Raw genomic sequence first — 13,169 nt, 5'->3', positions numbered from 1 at the left:
CTGGTTAAGGAACCGTATTCCACCCAGCAAAGGCAGAGATCTTGCAGCACATGGCTTTCTCTCAGTGCGGGACATGGCCCAGGACTGCTAGCATCAGCTTCCAACAGCCCAATACACAGACAGCCAGGACTCAGTTTACTGTTGGACGCCCCAGGGAGGATTGGAGGCTGCACATGGTGCAAAGGGGAAGGCGAGGGCCTCGCTGCTTGCTGGCAGGGGGAAGGTAAGCTCCCTCTTACCTAGACCTGCTATTCATTCCAAATGAATCATCTTTTTTTTTTTCTTTTTTTTTTTTTTTTTCCTTAAATTATGAACAATATGGAGAAATTGAAAGCAACCGTGTTTGGTCCAACTCCTTCCCTCCCAGCCCCTTGGCTGATGCTCTGTGGGAGTTGCTCTCACAATCGGCAGAGGCAGAAGAGGGTAGGAATGAAGACACCAAAGGCCACCAATATAGGAAACATGAGGCTGCTGTTGTCCGAGGCATAGGGGTTTGGTGTGCGTGGGCCCGACTGAACCCGGTTCTTATTTGCCTGTTTTTTAACACTGGAGCCATCATCATATTCATCTTCATCATCATCTTCCTCTTTTTTCTCCAGACCCGGGTGCGGCTGCAGCTTTGGAACATCTGTTGGATGAGACAAAAGGTTGCAAGGAGGAGGCAGGATGTAACCTGGGAAGTCACCCAAGTCACTCCATTCCCCTCTCCCCAATCCAGCAGGCACACCAGCAACAGGGCACTTGACACCACATCAACACCACAGCCAGAGCACCCCAGGAAATAGGAGCATCCTCCCTCACAGAGGCTCACACCATTATTTCTTTCCTCCATGATATAAGAGCATCTAAAGACCCCATCTGCAAAGAAAACAACATCCATCCACCCCATCTACCTGTCACACAGGAGAAGTTACAGCACAAAGGCACACTTACAGCGTACACAGTCAGATACTGCAGCTGCTCAGTGAGATCTAGTCAAGAACAAGGAGCTGCTGCCTGTGGGACCCACAGATACAGGTGCAACAGGAAGGGAAAGAACCCTTTTCACAAATGGTCCTACCTCACATCACTGCACCCCTCAGCCCCAGACCTATCAGAGCAGCATGGTCCTACCCCACTCAAATCCAGTCCTGTGAGCCTGGAGCCTGAATTGCAGGTCCCCGCACAGCAAAGTGCCACCCGGCCGCTGGGTTATGCACCAAATCTTCGGTAACACTTCGCAATTCCTGATCAATAGTAAAGCAAACTGATGCTTTGGTTAGAGGGGGGTCCTAAACCTCCCCTGTTCAGGAGCTAGAGGGGCTCCAACTCCAGCACAGACTTACAAAGACGGTGATGAAAGAGCAAGGACTTTACTAGCACTTCCCACTGCTATCCAGAGGAACAGATCTCTGGGAAAAAAAACACTGCCTTGTCCTCTAGCTGAGAAGGCAAAACCAAGCTCCAGGTAAGAAACACTTAACTACTAGCTAAAAGATCTCTGTAAATTACTTGTCTGCAGGGCTGCTGCTGACATCCAAGGCCAGAGGGAATTTATTTACAGCTTTTAGCTGTAGCTATAAGCTAAGACTGACCAGACATGTTTCCTTCTCCTCTACCCCTTATACAGGAAGTCCTGAACCAAACTGATTTTTCTCATTCAAAAAGTGACACAGCTTTGTGCACTTGAAGGAGTAAGAGGACACTACACACTTATTTCATTCTGCAACTGCACTCTGTGGGAACTTGCTGAGAGAAACAGTTTTGGCAGAGGTGGGTCAGCAAGAGCTATGATCTCATGGTCTGAGAAGCAACAGGCTGCTCTCCAAGGGGGAAGAGCCTTCTGGCTCAAAAACTGTGCTTACCTTCCACTGTTCCTTGCAGGATGTATAGGGCACAGATTTTCGGATTGTCATAGTAGCCCTAGAGAAAGCAAAGAAGGAAGTCAGTGCCACAGCTCTGAGGCAAGAAACATTCCCCCACCTACCACCACCTCTCCTCCCCCAGGACACAGCTGCATCACGTGGCTGGGGAAGAAGGGGAAAAGGAAGATCAGGGCTCTGCCCAGCAAAGCTTATTACCTTTACAAACTCAATGTGGAGCTTCCCTGTGAACGTGGAAACCTCTCCCTGTACACTCAGTTTCCCCTTTTTGATACTCATGGGAATGATCTCATCATGAGCTGTGCTGTGTCCGACTCTGTCAAAAATGTCCAAGTCTTTCACCACCACGTGGCCATTCAAGCGAACATCAAATACCTTCAGGGTGGAAGAAACAACTGTGTCGGAACGGATTCAGGCACGTGATAGTTGAAAGGGGAACAGAACAGGAAAGGTCTCTGCTTGTTATGCACCCAGGACCAAAAAGCATTGCAGCATGCACTGTCCCACCACACATGCTCCACCCCCTTGGGAAGGATTCAGAGCCCAAAAGCAGCCAGGTAAAGACACTGAAGCATTAACATGGTTTTCAAATACTCTGAAATCTCCCTTCAACTTTTAAAATAACCCCTATGTCTGCTGTACAGAAGTGAGGACAGCACAATTTTATTCTGGTTTATTCATACTTTTCTTTCACAACTTTCTTCCACCTACCGGCTGAGGACCTGCTCCTGCCACCCCAGGGTGGCCGCGGCACAGCACACCCTAGGGAGTTAAGCCATTTCTAACTAACAGCCTGCAGCGGAGCAGAGAAGAGGAAATAAGCTGGTGAAGTACACAGCGTTTGAAGGAGGTAAAATGTTGAACTGCTAACCACACCTGTGAATTCACAGTGAAAGTCCTCCTCAGGGCTGTAATGACTAAAACTTCACTCAGCATCTGGGGAATCCCAGCAGAACCACACGAAGGAAGAGGAACCAAAGATGCCTCAGCCCTTCAGTTTAATCTGAGGCTGCTTTTTGCATCCATTCTGCAAGCCAGACCCACCAGTTCTGTTCCCTGAAATACTTCTCTGGCAGGACGGCAGCACAGTGCTTAAGGAGCAGGGCTCTAAAGAAGCTGATGGAGTCAGGGGAAAGCCAGACTAAAACACACACCACTTCTCTCCCAATTTATCACAGCGCTTTGAGTTCTTTGTGCTTCTGCATCTGTACATGAGGGATTTCAAAAGTTCATAACGATTATTCTTCTCTAAAGAGCAATAAAGAGGGTTGAATTTAACTCTGTGCTTTTGGGACCAGTTTGAATCACTATCAAGTCTTATTACATTAGTAAACATTGTTTTAAGTAGGTTATTTAACCCAGATCACTTCCGTGTTTCAACCTGTGCAAACTTCCTCCAGCACAAGCATGCTGTGAGGTCAGGAACAAGCGTTCAGGAAAAAGGCAGAAACACTTCTTCTCAAAGCCAGCACAGCCTAAACAGATCGTAAAACTCTAGTGCTAGTTATGTTTAGTTGCACATGTTTGTTCGAATACTTCGTAATGCAGTTTTCCAGGCCAACTGTATATCTGGAATGTGGAAGAGAGCTCGCAGTTTCAGAGCCCATGAGAGCTCCAGTAACTAAGTTAACCATCAGTGCCTTACTTCCCTCCTTTCTGCAGCATGCAATGCAGCAGAGGGAACCTGGGCATGCACAGGCTTAGCCAGGAACTTGCATCAAATAGACAAGCAAGGAGCTGTTTCTTACCTTCTGTTGAGACTGTGCAAAATAGACCTCTGCAAACTTCAACACCAGTACGTAGTCACCCTCCTCTTTGATGGGAACTTCATAGCCAAAGGTTTCCTCATTGTAACGCTCAGTCTGGTACAGAATCTGATCTTCTGCGTTGGACCGCAAGATTGGCAGCTTCATACCATAGTCAGAAGCTGGGTTGCAAGCACAAAACAGTGAAAGGAAGCGTTAATTTCTGAGACACGTGGAAGAAACACTTTATACACTCTTGAAGTGCTTAACTCCCTAAGTGGCATTAGCACTTATGCCCTCTTCAGACCTGCCTCCCCTCCTTGCTCTGACCAGGAGGCAGCACTACTGGAGCAGAAGCAGAGGTAGCCAAAGCCCCAGAATCCGGGTCCTGTAGAAAAACAGGTCTGGAACTGCTGCAGTCGAAGACACAGTGAACTCACTCACACTGTTTCAGAAAGAAGAGTCTGTTTCACAAAAGGGCACAGAGCCAAAGGACTTGGCCATTGACTCCTGCTTCAAAGAGGAAGAACACCTAGAATATTTTTACAACATTTTCAAATTACAAACTCTGAGAACAAAAACAAAACACCGTATGACTGACTTGACTCATTCATTTAACAGATCTGAACTTAGCAGTTGATGGCATCAGGTTATAGAGACACCCTCCTCAAGTGAAAACCTGGGGAATGACAGAAGGGTGAAAAGCATTAAGACATCTTACAAACCCCTTTCTTCTCACGACAGCCACGCAATACCTGCTAGCTTGAAGACAGGAAGAAGGAAGCAAGAAAGATCCACAAGGCTCTCAAGAGCACCAGCAGCTCCATCAGCTGCTGTTCTCACAGTCACCCAGCTGAAACAGGTGCTGTCTGCAGGCATCTGAACAGCCCCCTGAGAAGGGCCCGAACAACATTCCCAAAGGGGACAATACCTGAGAAAATAACAGAAATCATAAAATTTGCCTTTTCTCTGTCATTACATCACTGCCTCTAGAGCAGCCCTTAAAAGATCTTAACCCGACTTGACATTTTATTGCGTCAGGTTTACTGTACGAATGCAAACTGATGCATGCCTCAAGAACTCCAAATCAAATAATTCCCCAGCAAAGCAGGGGCAGGAGGGAAGACTGTGGACACCATCTGCCCACTGACACTTCAGTAAGGAGAAGGTGATCCGGGCAAAGTTCTCTGCTGACACTTGCCACTTCCACCCCCATTTCCACGGGAACAGACACTGCATTGGCCAAGACAAAGCAAGAACTACCAACCCAGCGCACGTTGCCAAAGATGGAGCCAATGCAAACGAGCAAGAGGAAATTAATGCCAGTTCTTAGCCTCTTGTTTCATACACAGCTACTCAGGCAATCTTCTGCTTCTCTTTACCACTCAAACCCAGGCGCAAAGACTGAAGACTCTAATCACCAGAAATACAGAGGGTGAAGTTTAACCTGTCCTCCCGCACAGGTATTTCTGGCCAGCTACAGATTACAGTGACTGCGAACCACAGACTCCACAGATGTCAGCCCCTATTAGAGGAAGGTCTGCATATAAAGAAAGGGTCTTTAATAGCCAAGAAGGTAACTGGAGAGGAAGACCTGTCACCTGCGTATCAGAGGTCTGTTGACATAGCTGTGGAAGCGAGCTTGATTTCACAGTGTGCTGAGGTAGCTCACGGAGAGATGAGCAGTACGCATTAAGCTTCGACCCAACTGTGTTTGGCACCTGGCTATCCTGTAATTGCCATCAGGAAATTGTCCTTTAGGGCACAACATCTGAACTGAGGCTTGAAAAGAAAAAAAAAAAAGGTTTTAATTTGCCCAGAGGCAGCACGGCCCAGAAACACTGTTTCCTCCCAGTCAGCCACATATTTCTGCTGTAGCCATTACATGCCTATCTACACAGAGAGGAGCCCAGAGTAAACCGAAACAATGGTGCAATAAAAAGCCATTGAGGGAAAAGCAGCTGAGAGCATAAAGTGGTAGTCTCCTCCGCTGTGCCTGGCACCGCTGGCTGAAGCAGGATTACTGGAACAGCCTGCTGTGTAGAGGAAACACCACAGGCCTTCCCCAAAGGAAGAGCATGTCACAGTGTACTCAAAAAAGACCTTTTTTCTCCTCAACTCAAAAATAAATTGTTCAAGTCCACAAGGACGTTCTCCTTCAAGTCACACACACGAAAGGTCTGTGAAGGGAAGCTGACCTACAGCATTCAGTTCACCTTGTGTGACCAGGGCGCCAGCTTCCTTCCACAGGGGGCTGAAAACTACCTAACAAACTGTATTAATATTTAAATGTGACCTCCTCTGTACCCATTGGGCCCAAATGGCTCTCCATTCGGGATGGCATTTGTGCAGGGTGAGCAATGGCAGTCCTAGCTGCACGGCACAGAGCAATCCTCACCATCCTACATGGAAATAATGTTTAGACTTAAAAGTCAACAGATAGCTCATCTTCTCTGCACTCCGCCACCCACGTGTAACTTACAGCATGGGCAGCTCCGCGCAGATAACTTTCCAATACATTTGCAAGTCAACTAAGTTTTGGTGCACTGGTTATCAGAAACAGGCAAAACTCATACAGCCTGAGCGGTTTCAGGGGAAGTAGGAAAAGGCAACCCAAGCACAAGCGTAATATTAGTTCTCCATCCTGTCCTTACCGGTAGACAGGAGCTTTTACTGATTCAGTGGTTAGAGCAGCTGATCATACTCCATCTGCCTCTACTTCTGTCCCTGCCCTGCTCTTGAACACTCTGCCAGGACTGGAGCTCGGCTGCTCAGTGGAGCAGACCAGCCTGCTGCACCTTCCTCCTGCCCGGCCCCAGCACCGGCGCTCCCAGCAAGCGCTCCTCCCTGCTGGGACCAGGCTGCTGGCGGCAGGCATCACCCCGCACCGTGAGCGAATCGGCTGCGCAGAGCGGGCAAAGCACGTTCTCACTTTACCGAGAGCACTGCAGGCTGGGCTGCAAACTGGCAGACCTTGCTGTGGAAACTGGGGTCTTTCAGTGGAAAATGGAAAAAAAGGAGCCAGGCGGCTGCACGCGGCCGGTTTGGCAGCCTGAGCGCTCCCGTCGCCTTTCCAGCCGAAATTCCACTCCAGCCCGCGAGGAGCGACTTCCCCTCCGGCATTACACAACCCCGCAGCCCCAGGCCGGGAAAACCAGCCCGAAGCCCGCAGGGCTCATCCCGCCGCCACCGGGGCCCAGCGCCCGCTCCGCCGCGGGGATGGGGGGTGCACCCCCAGCCGGGCCCGGCGGGAGGACGGGGGTAGCCGCAGTCCCAGCGGGTGACAAGTGCCGTGCGGGGGCTGGACCGGCGCTCCCCGCGGGCCCTCGCTGCCCGCCGGGCCGCCCCCTCCGCGAGGCCGGGCCCAGGCGGCTGTGGGAGCGGAGACCCGGCCTGCGGGCCTGCCTGGCCCACCGCAGCCCCGCCGGGAGACCCACGGACCCTCCACGGCGGGGCCGGGGAAGGGGGGACGGTGCCGGGGGACGCGGGTCCCAGATCCCCGCCGCCCCCGGCGGGCCCGGCCGCCCCTGGCGGAGCGGAGCTGAGCGGGCCCTGAGCGCGGCCCCACCGACACCCCCCGGCGGGGCTCTCCGCGCGGCACCGGCGTCCCCCCCGCCCTCACCTCGGCCCACGCGGCCCTCGAGCGGGTCTTTGCGGAAGTGGATGCCGTTCACGTCCACATGGGCATCGCCGCCCGCGTTGACGGCCCAGACGACGCTGTCGGCGAGGCCGCCCGTCGCGCCCCGCAGCAGCGGCGGCACCAGCAGCAGCAGCACGGGCGGCAGCAGCGGCGCCCCGCGCGCCCCGGCGCCCACCATCTCGGGCTCCCGGCGCCGCGCCCGCCCCTTCCTGCCGCCGCCAGGGGGCAGCCTACCCCGCTGCCGGGGCGGGCCGCGCGCTGGCCAATCCGAGCGCCGCAACGAGAATATTAATTCTCTGCCCGCCTGCCATTAGGCGGCCGCGAGCGCCTATCTGCATATTCATAAGGCGTCGGGCCAATGGGCGGCGGGAGCGGGCGAGCAGACTTGGGTGAGAGGCGAGGGGACGGCGGGAGGCGTGTGCGGCGGGAGCGGAGCGGAGCGGGACGGCGCCGAGTGGGGAGTCGGTCCCTGCGAACCGGGAGTGCCCGGGGCCGGTACCGCCCGCTCGGCGAGGGGAGCGAGGACAGAACCGGCTCCCTCAGGAAGGAGCGGCGGGGAGGGACGAGGCTTCCCGGCGGCGCCACCGGAGCGGGGACGCAGCCCGGCGAGCTCCCGTCTGCGCCGGACGCCTGAGGGGACAGCCCCGCCCCCTCCGCCCCGCCAATCAGGGAGCTCCAGCGCGGCCGGAACGCAAAGCACTGTGGGACGGCGGCGGGAAGCGGGAAGGCCGCGGGGTTGCCGAGGCAACGGGCAGCGCTGCGGCAGCACCGGCCCGGAGCGGCCCCGGGACCGGCCCGGGCCCCGCGGACGGGAGGGGAGGGGGCGGGCCACGGCCGCGGCGCTCGGGGAAGCGGCTGGGAGCGGAGTTGGGATCTCCACTGCCGTCGGGGGCGGCTCCTCGTTACATCCCGGTCGTTTCGTGCCCGCCGCGCTCTGAACAGCAGCTCCCAGTACCGGTTCTCTGCCTCAGCCAAACACGCTGGTTCCCCCCTGCCATGGAGTAGGGGAAAAGGCAGCTACCGGCCTGCCCGGTAAGGAGTGAGACAGCTGGGTAGTCTGCAACCACTTTGGACCACAATAATCTGCTGGAAAAGTAAAACAGCCAGTAACAGAGGGAGGGGGAAGCTAACCATGACACTGTCCGCGATTTTCCTCCCTGTGTTGCATTTTACAGGAGAACATAAGATCCTGTTTTTTTTTCTGGAGGACCCTGGTGAGGTCTTGGGAGGGCTGGGGTGAGACATCACAGATGGAGGATGGATGAAACTCACTCACTACATGGGGCGGGGGGGCAAATAACTTAATGTTTGCCTCCATGTTTGCCCTGCTGTCTGACCTTGGTGTTCCTCAAAGCTTCAGATGCCAGCGAAGCCTCGCGTCCGCGCTGCGGTCACCAACCACATTAGCAGCGGCTGCTCCTAAGTCCCAATGATGTTTTATTAATTTGGGTCTTCCACAATGCATTTGCCTTTAGAAATAAAGACTTGGAGCTGCAGATTGTGAATTAAATGGGCTTGTTGCTTTTGTAATGTATCTCAGAGGCCTCTTAACAGGACATAGCCTTGGAGAAGTGATGTCAGTTTGCTGAGGGGAGAGTAACCACCTGCTCCCTAACCTGCTCTGCCCAGGTTGGAGTGGGCCCCAGAGCACATCCTTGCTGTGGTATAACTGGGCCGGGGCCGACATGGCACTGCTGTGTTCCCACGCCAGCACTGCTGTAAGGGGTTCCTGAAACTGCAAGGTGGCTTAGGAAACCGCAGCCAGAAAAGCTGTGTAAAACACACACACACTTAGCACCTCTCCAGATTAAGCCACCTCACGCTGGTTCCTGGCAAATTGTCTCAGCGTTACAGACCCCAGCCCTGGCAGCATCTGATCAAATCCAGACTAATCTCCCATATCCCTGCTGTGTTTGCAACCTGTTGGGTGTCCCCCAAGTTCAGTTAGCAAAGGAGTGCAAGCAGCCGTGGCCAGAACAATGCTGTCCAGTTGGCGAGGCTGAGGGAGGCCTCGTTAGAGCTCATTTGTACTGATTACAGATGATCCTCCCTAATCTCCCAAGATTTCTCAGCTTAAACTGTGATGCGATCAGGAGTGCAACTTCAAAGCATGTAAACACTTTGTGTGTCACCAGGTTATGGCCGTGAGCTGCAAAAGTGAAGTGAGAAGAGGGACAGTGTGAATCATCAGCAAGCCGAGGAGACGGCGGGGTGGAGGTTACGAACAGCAATGTCCATGGGTGCCAATCCTCATATTTCCAGTCCTGAGACTCACCAGGGCAGCAAAGGTCCCACTGAGGGTCACACAGAGCCCCTTGTGTGGCCCAGGTGGGCTGAGGCAACTCACCCCGTCGGCCCCTGGTCAGCAGGGCCCTCGCAGGTCTCACGCACACACACATACAAAATGGCAGCGGGGGCCCAAGCATTGGCTGGGCAGAGCCTGGCTGAAACCCTGCTGTGCCTCTCAGTGAGCTGGGGAGCGTGGGGCTCACAGAGGGACCTTCACTGCCTTGATGGGCACAGGGGACGTGCAGCTGGTGCCTGGGGCTTCATTATAAACCCAGCATCAAACTGCTCTGCCCAGACCAAACGTGCCCATAAGCAGGAATTCAGACATGAAGGGATTTACAAGCTGACATTTAGGTATGACCAAGACAGGTCTCCCAGCTGAAGGGGCCTCTTTGGCCCCAGATGTGTGCAAGGGCAGCTGGGAGCTCACCCAGCTCATCCCCTGCCTTGGAAGTGTCACCAGCGGCTTTCATGTCTGTGCCAAGCCTAGGGTCCTTGTTGAGGGCTCCTGGGCCTCCTGCACATCTCACAGTGAAATAACAGCAACTCTTCCTTGAAAAGAGAGGAGTTTCCTTGAAAAGGAAGAGTTCTCCTCCTTGAACAGAGGGGAAAACCCCTCTCCTTCCCCTCCATCTGAAGACTCAGCCTTTTTAGAGGGCAAGGCACTGAGCATGGCAATACCTCCTCTGCCTCCCCAGTCAGAGCATCTTCTAATAACTAGCCTGGATGATTATTTCCCAAGAATCAGCAGCCCATCATGAAGCAAGAGGGATTAACTGAGCAGCAGCGAGTGAGGAGGGATAGTGGCTGTGCTCATCTGGGTGCAGGAGGAGCACTCGCCCTGGCTCACGGTCTGGCCATGGCCGCTGGCAGAGGATGCTGCGATGGCTTACGTCTGCGATGTCCTACACTGCTGCCCCTGAATCATTACTTGCAGTCACCAACAACTTGGTACCAGCTTGTGCCCCAGATGTCGAAGGCTCTGTATCCTGTTACTAATCCACTGAGCCATCAGGCCCTTGATGCAGGCTGGATTTACACCAGTAACCTACAAGTGAAAGGCTCAGGGCTGTCTTCTCAATCCCTTGATCTCTCCCTGTCCCCTGGCAACTGTGCCAAAATGACTCTCAGTCTTGAATCAGTCCTTCCTGGTCTACAGCGTGCCCCTACGGTGAGGGGCACGTGTTTTGGGTATCAGCCATTTCCTGCAGGAAAAAGGGATTGGGATTTGGTATGTCCAAAAAGAGCAATGGAGACATGTGGGTCAGAAGCAGACATCATGGCTAACGAGACATCTACAAAGTCAACATGAGCCAGCTCCTGAACCACACGGGGCTACGGGGCTCAGGTGCCCAGTGGGGACCAGCTCTGCCCTGCCACATGGAGCTATTTGGAAGCCTCCCTGGTACCGGATTGGAGATGAGAGCAAAAGGATTATCTCTGGAATTAGATTATTTAGATTGGAGCTTTAATCTCTGACCCTGTCTGCACAAGAAAATAGTAAAACTCCCTGGGATTATTTGGGGTTTGTTGTGGAAGTAAAACCAGGCTTGCAGCAAGAGCTTCTGCTGGAAGGAAAAAAAAATAACGCTTTGGAGACCTGCCTTGTCTGACCTGTTCACTGTATCATGGTGAGACCTGGCAGAAAAGAGCTACAGATCATTTGGCAGAGACCCAGCTTTCCTAGGAAGTAGCTGCAGCTCCAGGACTGCCTCTGCAATGACACAAAGGTGTCCTGCAGCCACCCTTCCCCTAGCACCAGTGTCCCTGCATTTTTTGGGAAGACTAATACAGCTCTGCCATGGTACAAACACAGGAACCTGCCTAAGTGAAAATGGCAGTAGTTCGCAGAGAACATCCCCAGCCACCGTGATGCTGCGCTGTGGATCCGTGCAGCCTCTAGAAATGGGGTTACAATTTTAAATAAATTAAGACCGTGGCCTGTTGTCTGCCACCACGGGCAAAAGATGCGGCTGCTCAGTGCAGGACACGGGAAGGAGCAGGCAGAGACAGCCACTGTGCCTGTTGCCACTGACTGTCCGTCGGGCTCGTGCATGCTGGCTACAGCTCAAGGCACGTGCCCCGTCACTGGTCCCTGCGGGCAGGCACAGTCACTCTGCTGCACCCAGGCAAGCAGCGCAGCTGTCCTCTCGCTCTGCATACGCCGCACGCTTCTTCCTCAACGGGCTCCACTGTAAGTGAAGCACATTTGTGTACAGACACTCCCCATGGCAGACACAAGCCTGCACAGGTCTCTCCCTCCCCAGTATTAACCTAAGTACATATATAACTTACCAGGACTCTGGACTCTGTTCGGTTTATCACCCTCATCTCCTAAGCCCAATATAGCTGCTGTACCAGTAAATATGGAGATCTGTAAATATCCATTTTCCAATTTCTTGGCTCACAACCACATTTCTAAGACTGAACCAGCTCCATAGATACACACACATGGTTTGCATACACCCACTTGCAAACAAACTCTTCTACTGCTGCGCTCCCAGGTACCTATCTGCACTCCCTGCTTTTATGTGCACACACACAAACCTGCCCCAGTGCACACGCCTGTGCAAACATCAGTACACACACTCACAAATATAAGGAGAAACAGGATTTTTCCATTGCTGGGATATCAGCCATCGCTGCAGCTATGCTGGTTCACACAGCGACAGGAAAGTGGAAGAGAAAATCCTCCTTTAGGAGACAGGATTTGTGGACCCTGAGAATTTGAAAGGGAAGCTGGGAAGTGAAAGATGTGAGATTGAGGAAGCAGGAGGATATTGGTCCCTAATCTCCCAGCTGGAGTAAGGGGGCAACTGAGAGGAAAACAGCTCCCAGTCACACTGAGAAACACACAGCAATGATGATGCCCTTTGAAGCCAAGCAGAAATTTGTCCTGGCAACTTGTGACTGAGCCTCTGCAGAGAGAAAGGGGACAACTGTACGCCTGGCAGAGTAGGGGAAGGGAGCAGGAGGCTGGGAGCATCTTGGGAAAAGGGGAAGGAGGAGAAGCATCTGACGTGCCTGGAAGCAGCTGGGAGGGCCTGGAGGCTGCTGTTGTCACCGCTGCAGACATGTGCAGCATTTTGGAGTGTGAACAAGCTGGAGAGTAAGGGCACTGCCACACAGAGAGGCTCCCGGCCAATTCCCAGCACCAACAGTGTTACAGCTCAGCTCCCACAGCACGGCCCCCACTGTGCATATGCTCACAGTTGTGTTTGAAATGGTCTGAAAAGGGGGGAGTTGTCTATTGCTGCCTATCCCACTCCCACCCAGCTCCCCTCTGCACCTTTTCTCCCATTGCTCCTTGCCACAACGCCGCAGGGGCTCTCACCTGCCCCCCTGCAAGCCAGGGGGATGCAGAGGTGGGGACCCTCCACACTGCCCTCACCGAGAGGCACCTCCAGGCCCCTTCACCATGAGGAGAGCAGGAGGGAGGGCAGAGCCCTGCCGCTGGCTTAGTGGCCAGCAGTGACTCCCCTTCCTGCAGCAAAGACTTGCCTCTGGACTCGGGTGCAGACGCCGCGGTGTGCATCTGCCGCAGCCGTTCTCCCCCAGCCCAGCCACCATCGCTCACAGGGACATCCAGGCTCCACATCATTTCAACGTGCATATTTATCGCCTTCCCCCCAC

The 13,169-nt window shown here is 53.6% G+C and overlaps 1 protein-coding gene across 1 annotated transcript; it reads right to left on the bottom strand.

Annotated features, from left to right (window-relative positions):
- Positions 1-298: 298 nt before the first annotated feature.
- MLEC (malectin) lies at positions 299-7,426 on the bottom strand. Its single transcript, XM_068412857.1, has 5 exons — positions 7,230-7,426; positions 3,611-3,789; positions 2,061-2,237; positions 1,845-1,902; positions 299-628 (listed from the first exon to the last, which is right to left on the bottom strand). The coding sequence occupies exons 1-5, from the start codon at positions 7,423-7,425 to the stop codon at positions 399-401; spliced, it is 840 nt and encodes a 279-aa protein (XP_068268958.1). The 5' UTR covers position 7,426; the 3' UTR covers positions 299-398.
- Between the last annotated feature and the right edge of the window lie 5,743 nt (positions 7,427-13,169).

The sequence above is a fragment of the Nyctibius grandis genome, chromosome 14, assembly GCF_013368605.1.
Source record: "Nyctibius grandis isolate bNycGra1 chromosome 14, bNycGra1.pri, whole genome shotgun sequence".
NCBI classification, from domain to species: Eukaryota; Metazoa; Chordata; class Aves; order Nyctibiiformes; family Nyctibiidae; genus Nyctibius; species Nyctibius grandis.
Note: the sequence above shows the minus strand (reverse complement) of the source record. Positions and strands in the feature narration are given on the sequence as shown.

Excerpts from the sequence above, each read along its gene's own strand:
- MLEC (XM_068412857.1), bottom strand. The coding sequence starts at position 7,425 with ATGGTGGGCGCCGGGGCGCGCGGGGCGCCGCTGCTGCCGCCCGTGCTG. Across the intron at positions 2,238-3,610 it reads TTGCACAGTCTCAACAGAAG|GTATTTGATGTTCGCTTGAA; the intron begins GTAAGAAACAGC and ends TCCACCCTGAAG. Across the intron at positions 1,903-2,060 it reads TCCACATTGAGTTTGTAAAG|GGCTACTATGACAATCCGAA; the intron begins GTAATAAGCTTT and ends TGCTTTCTCTAG.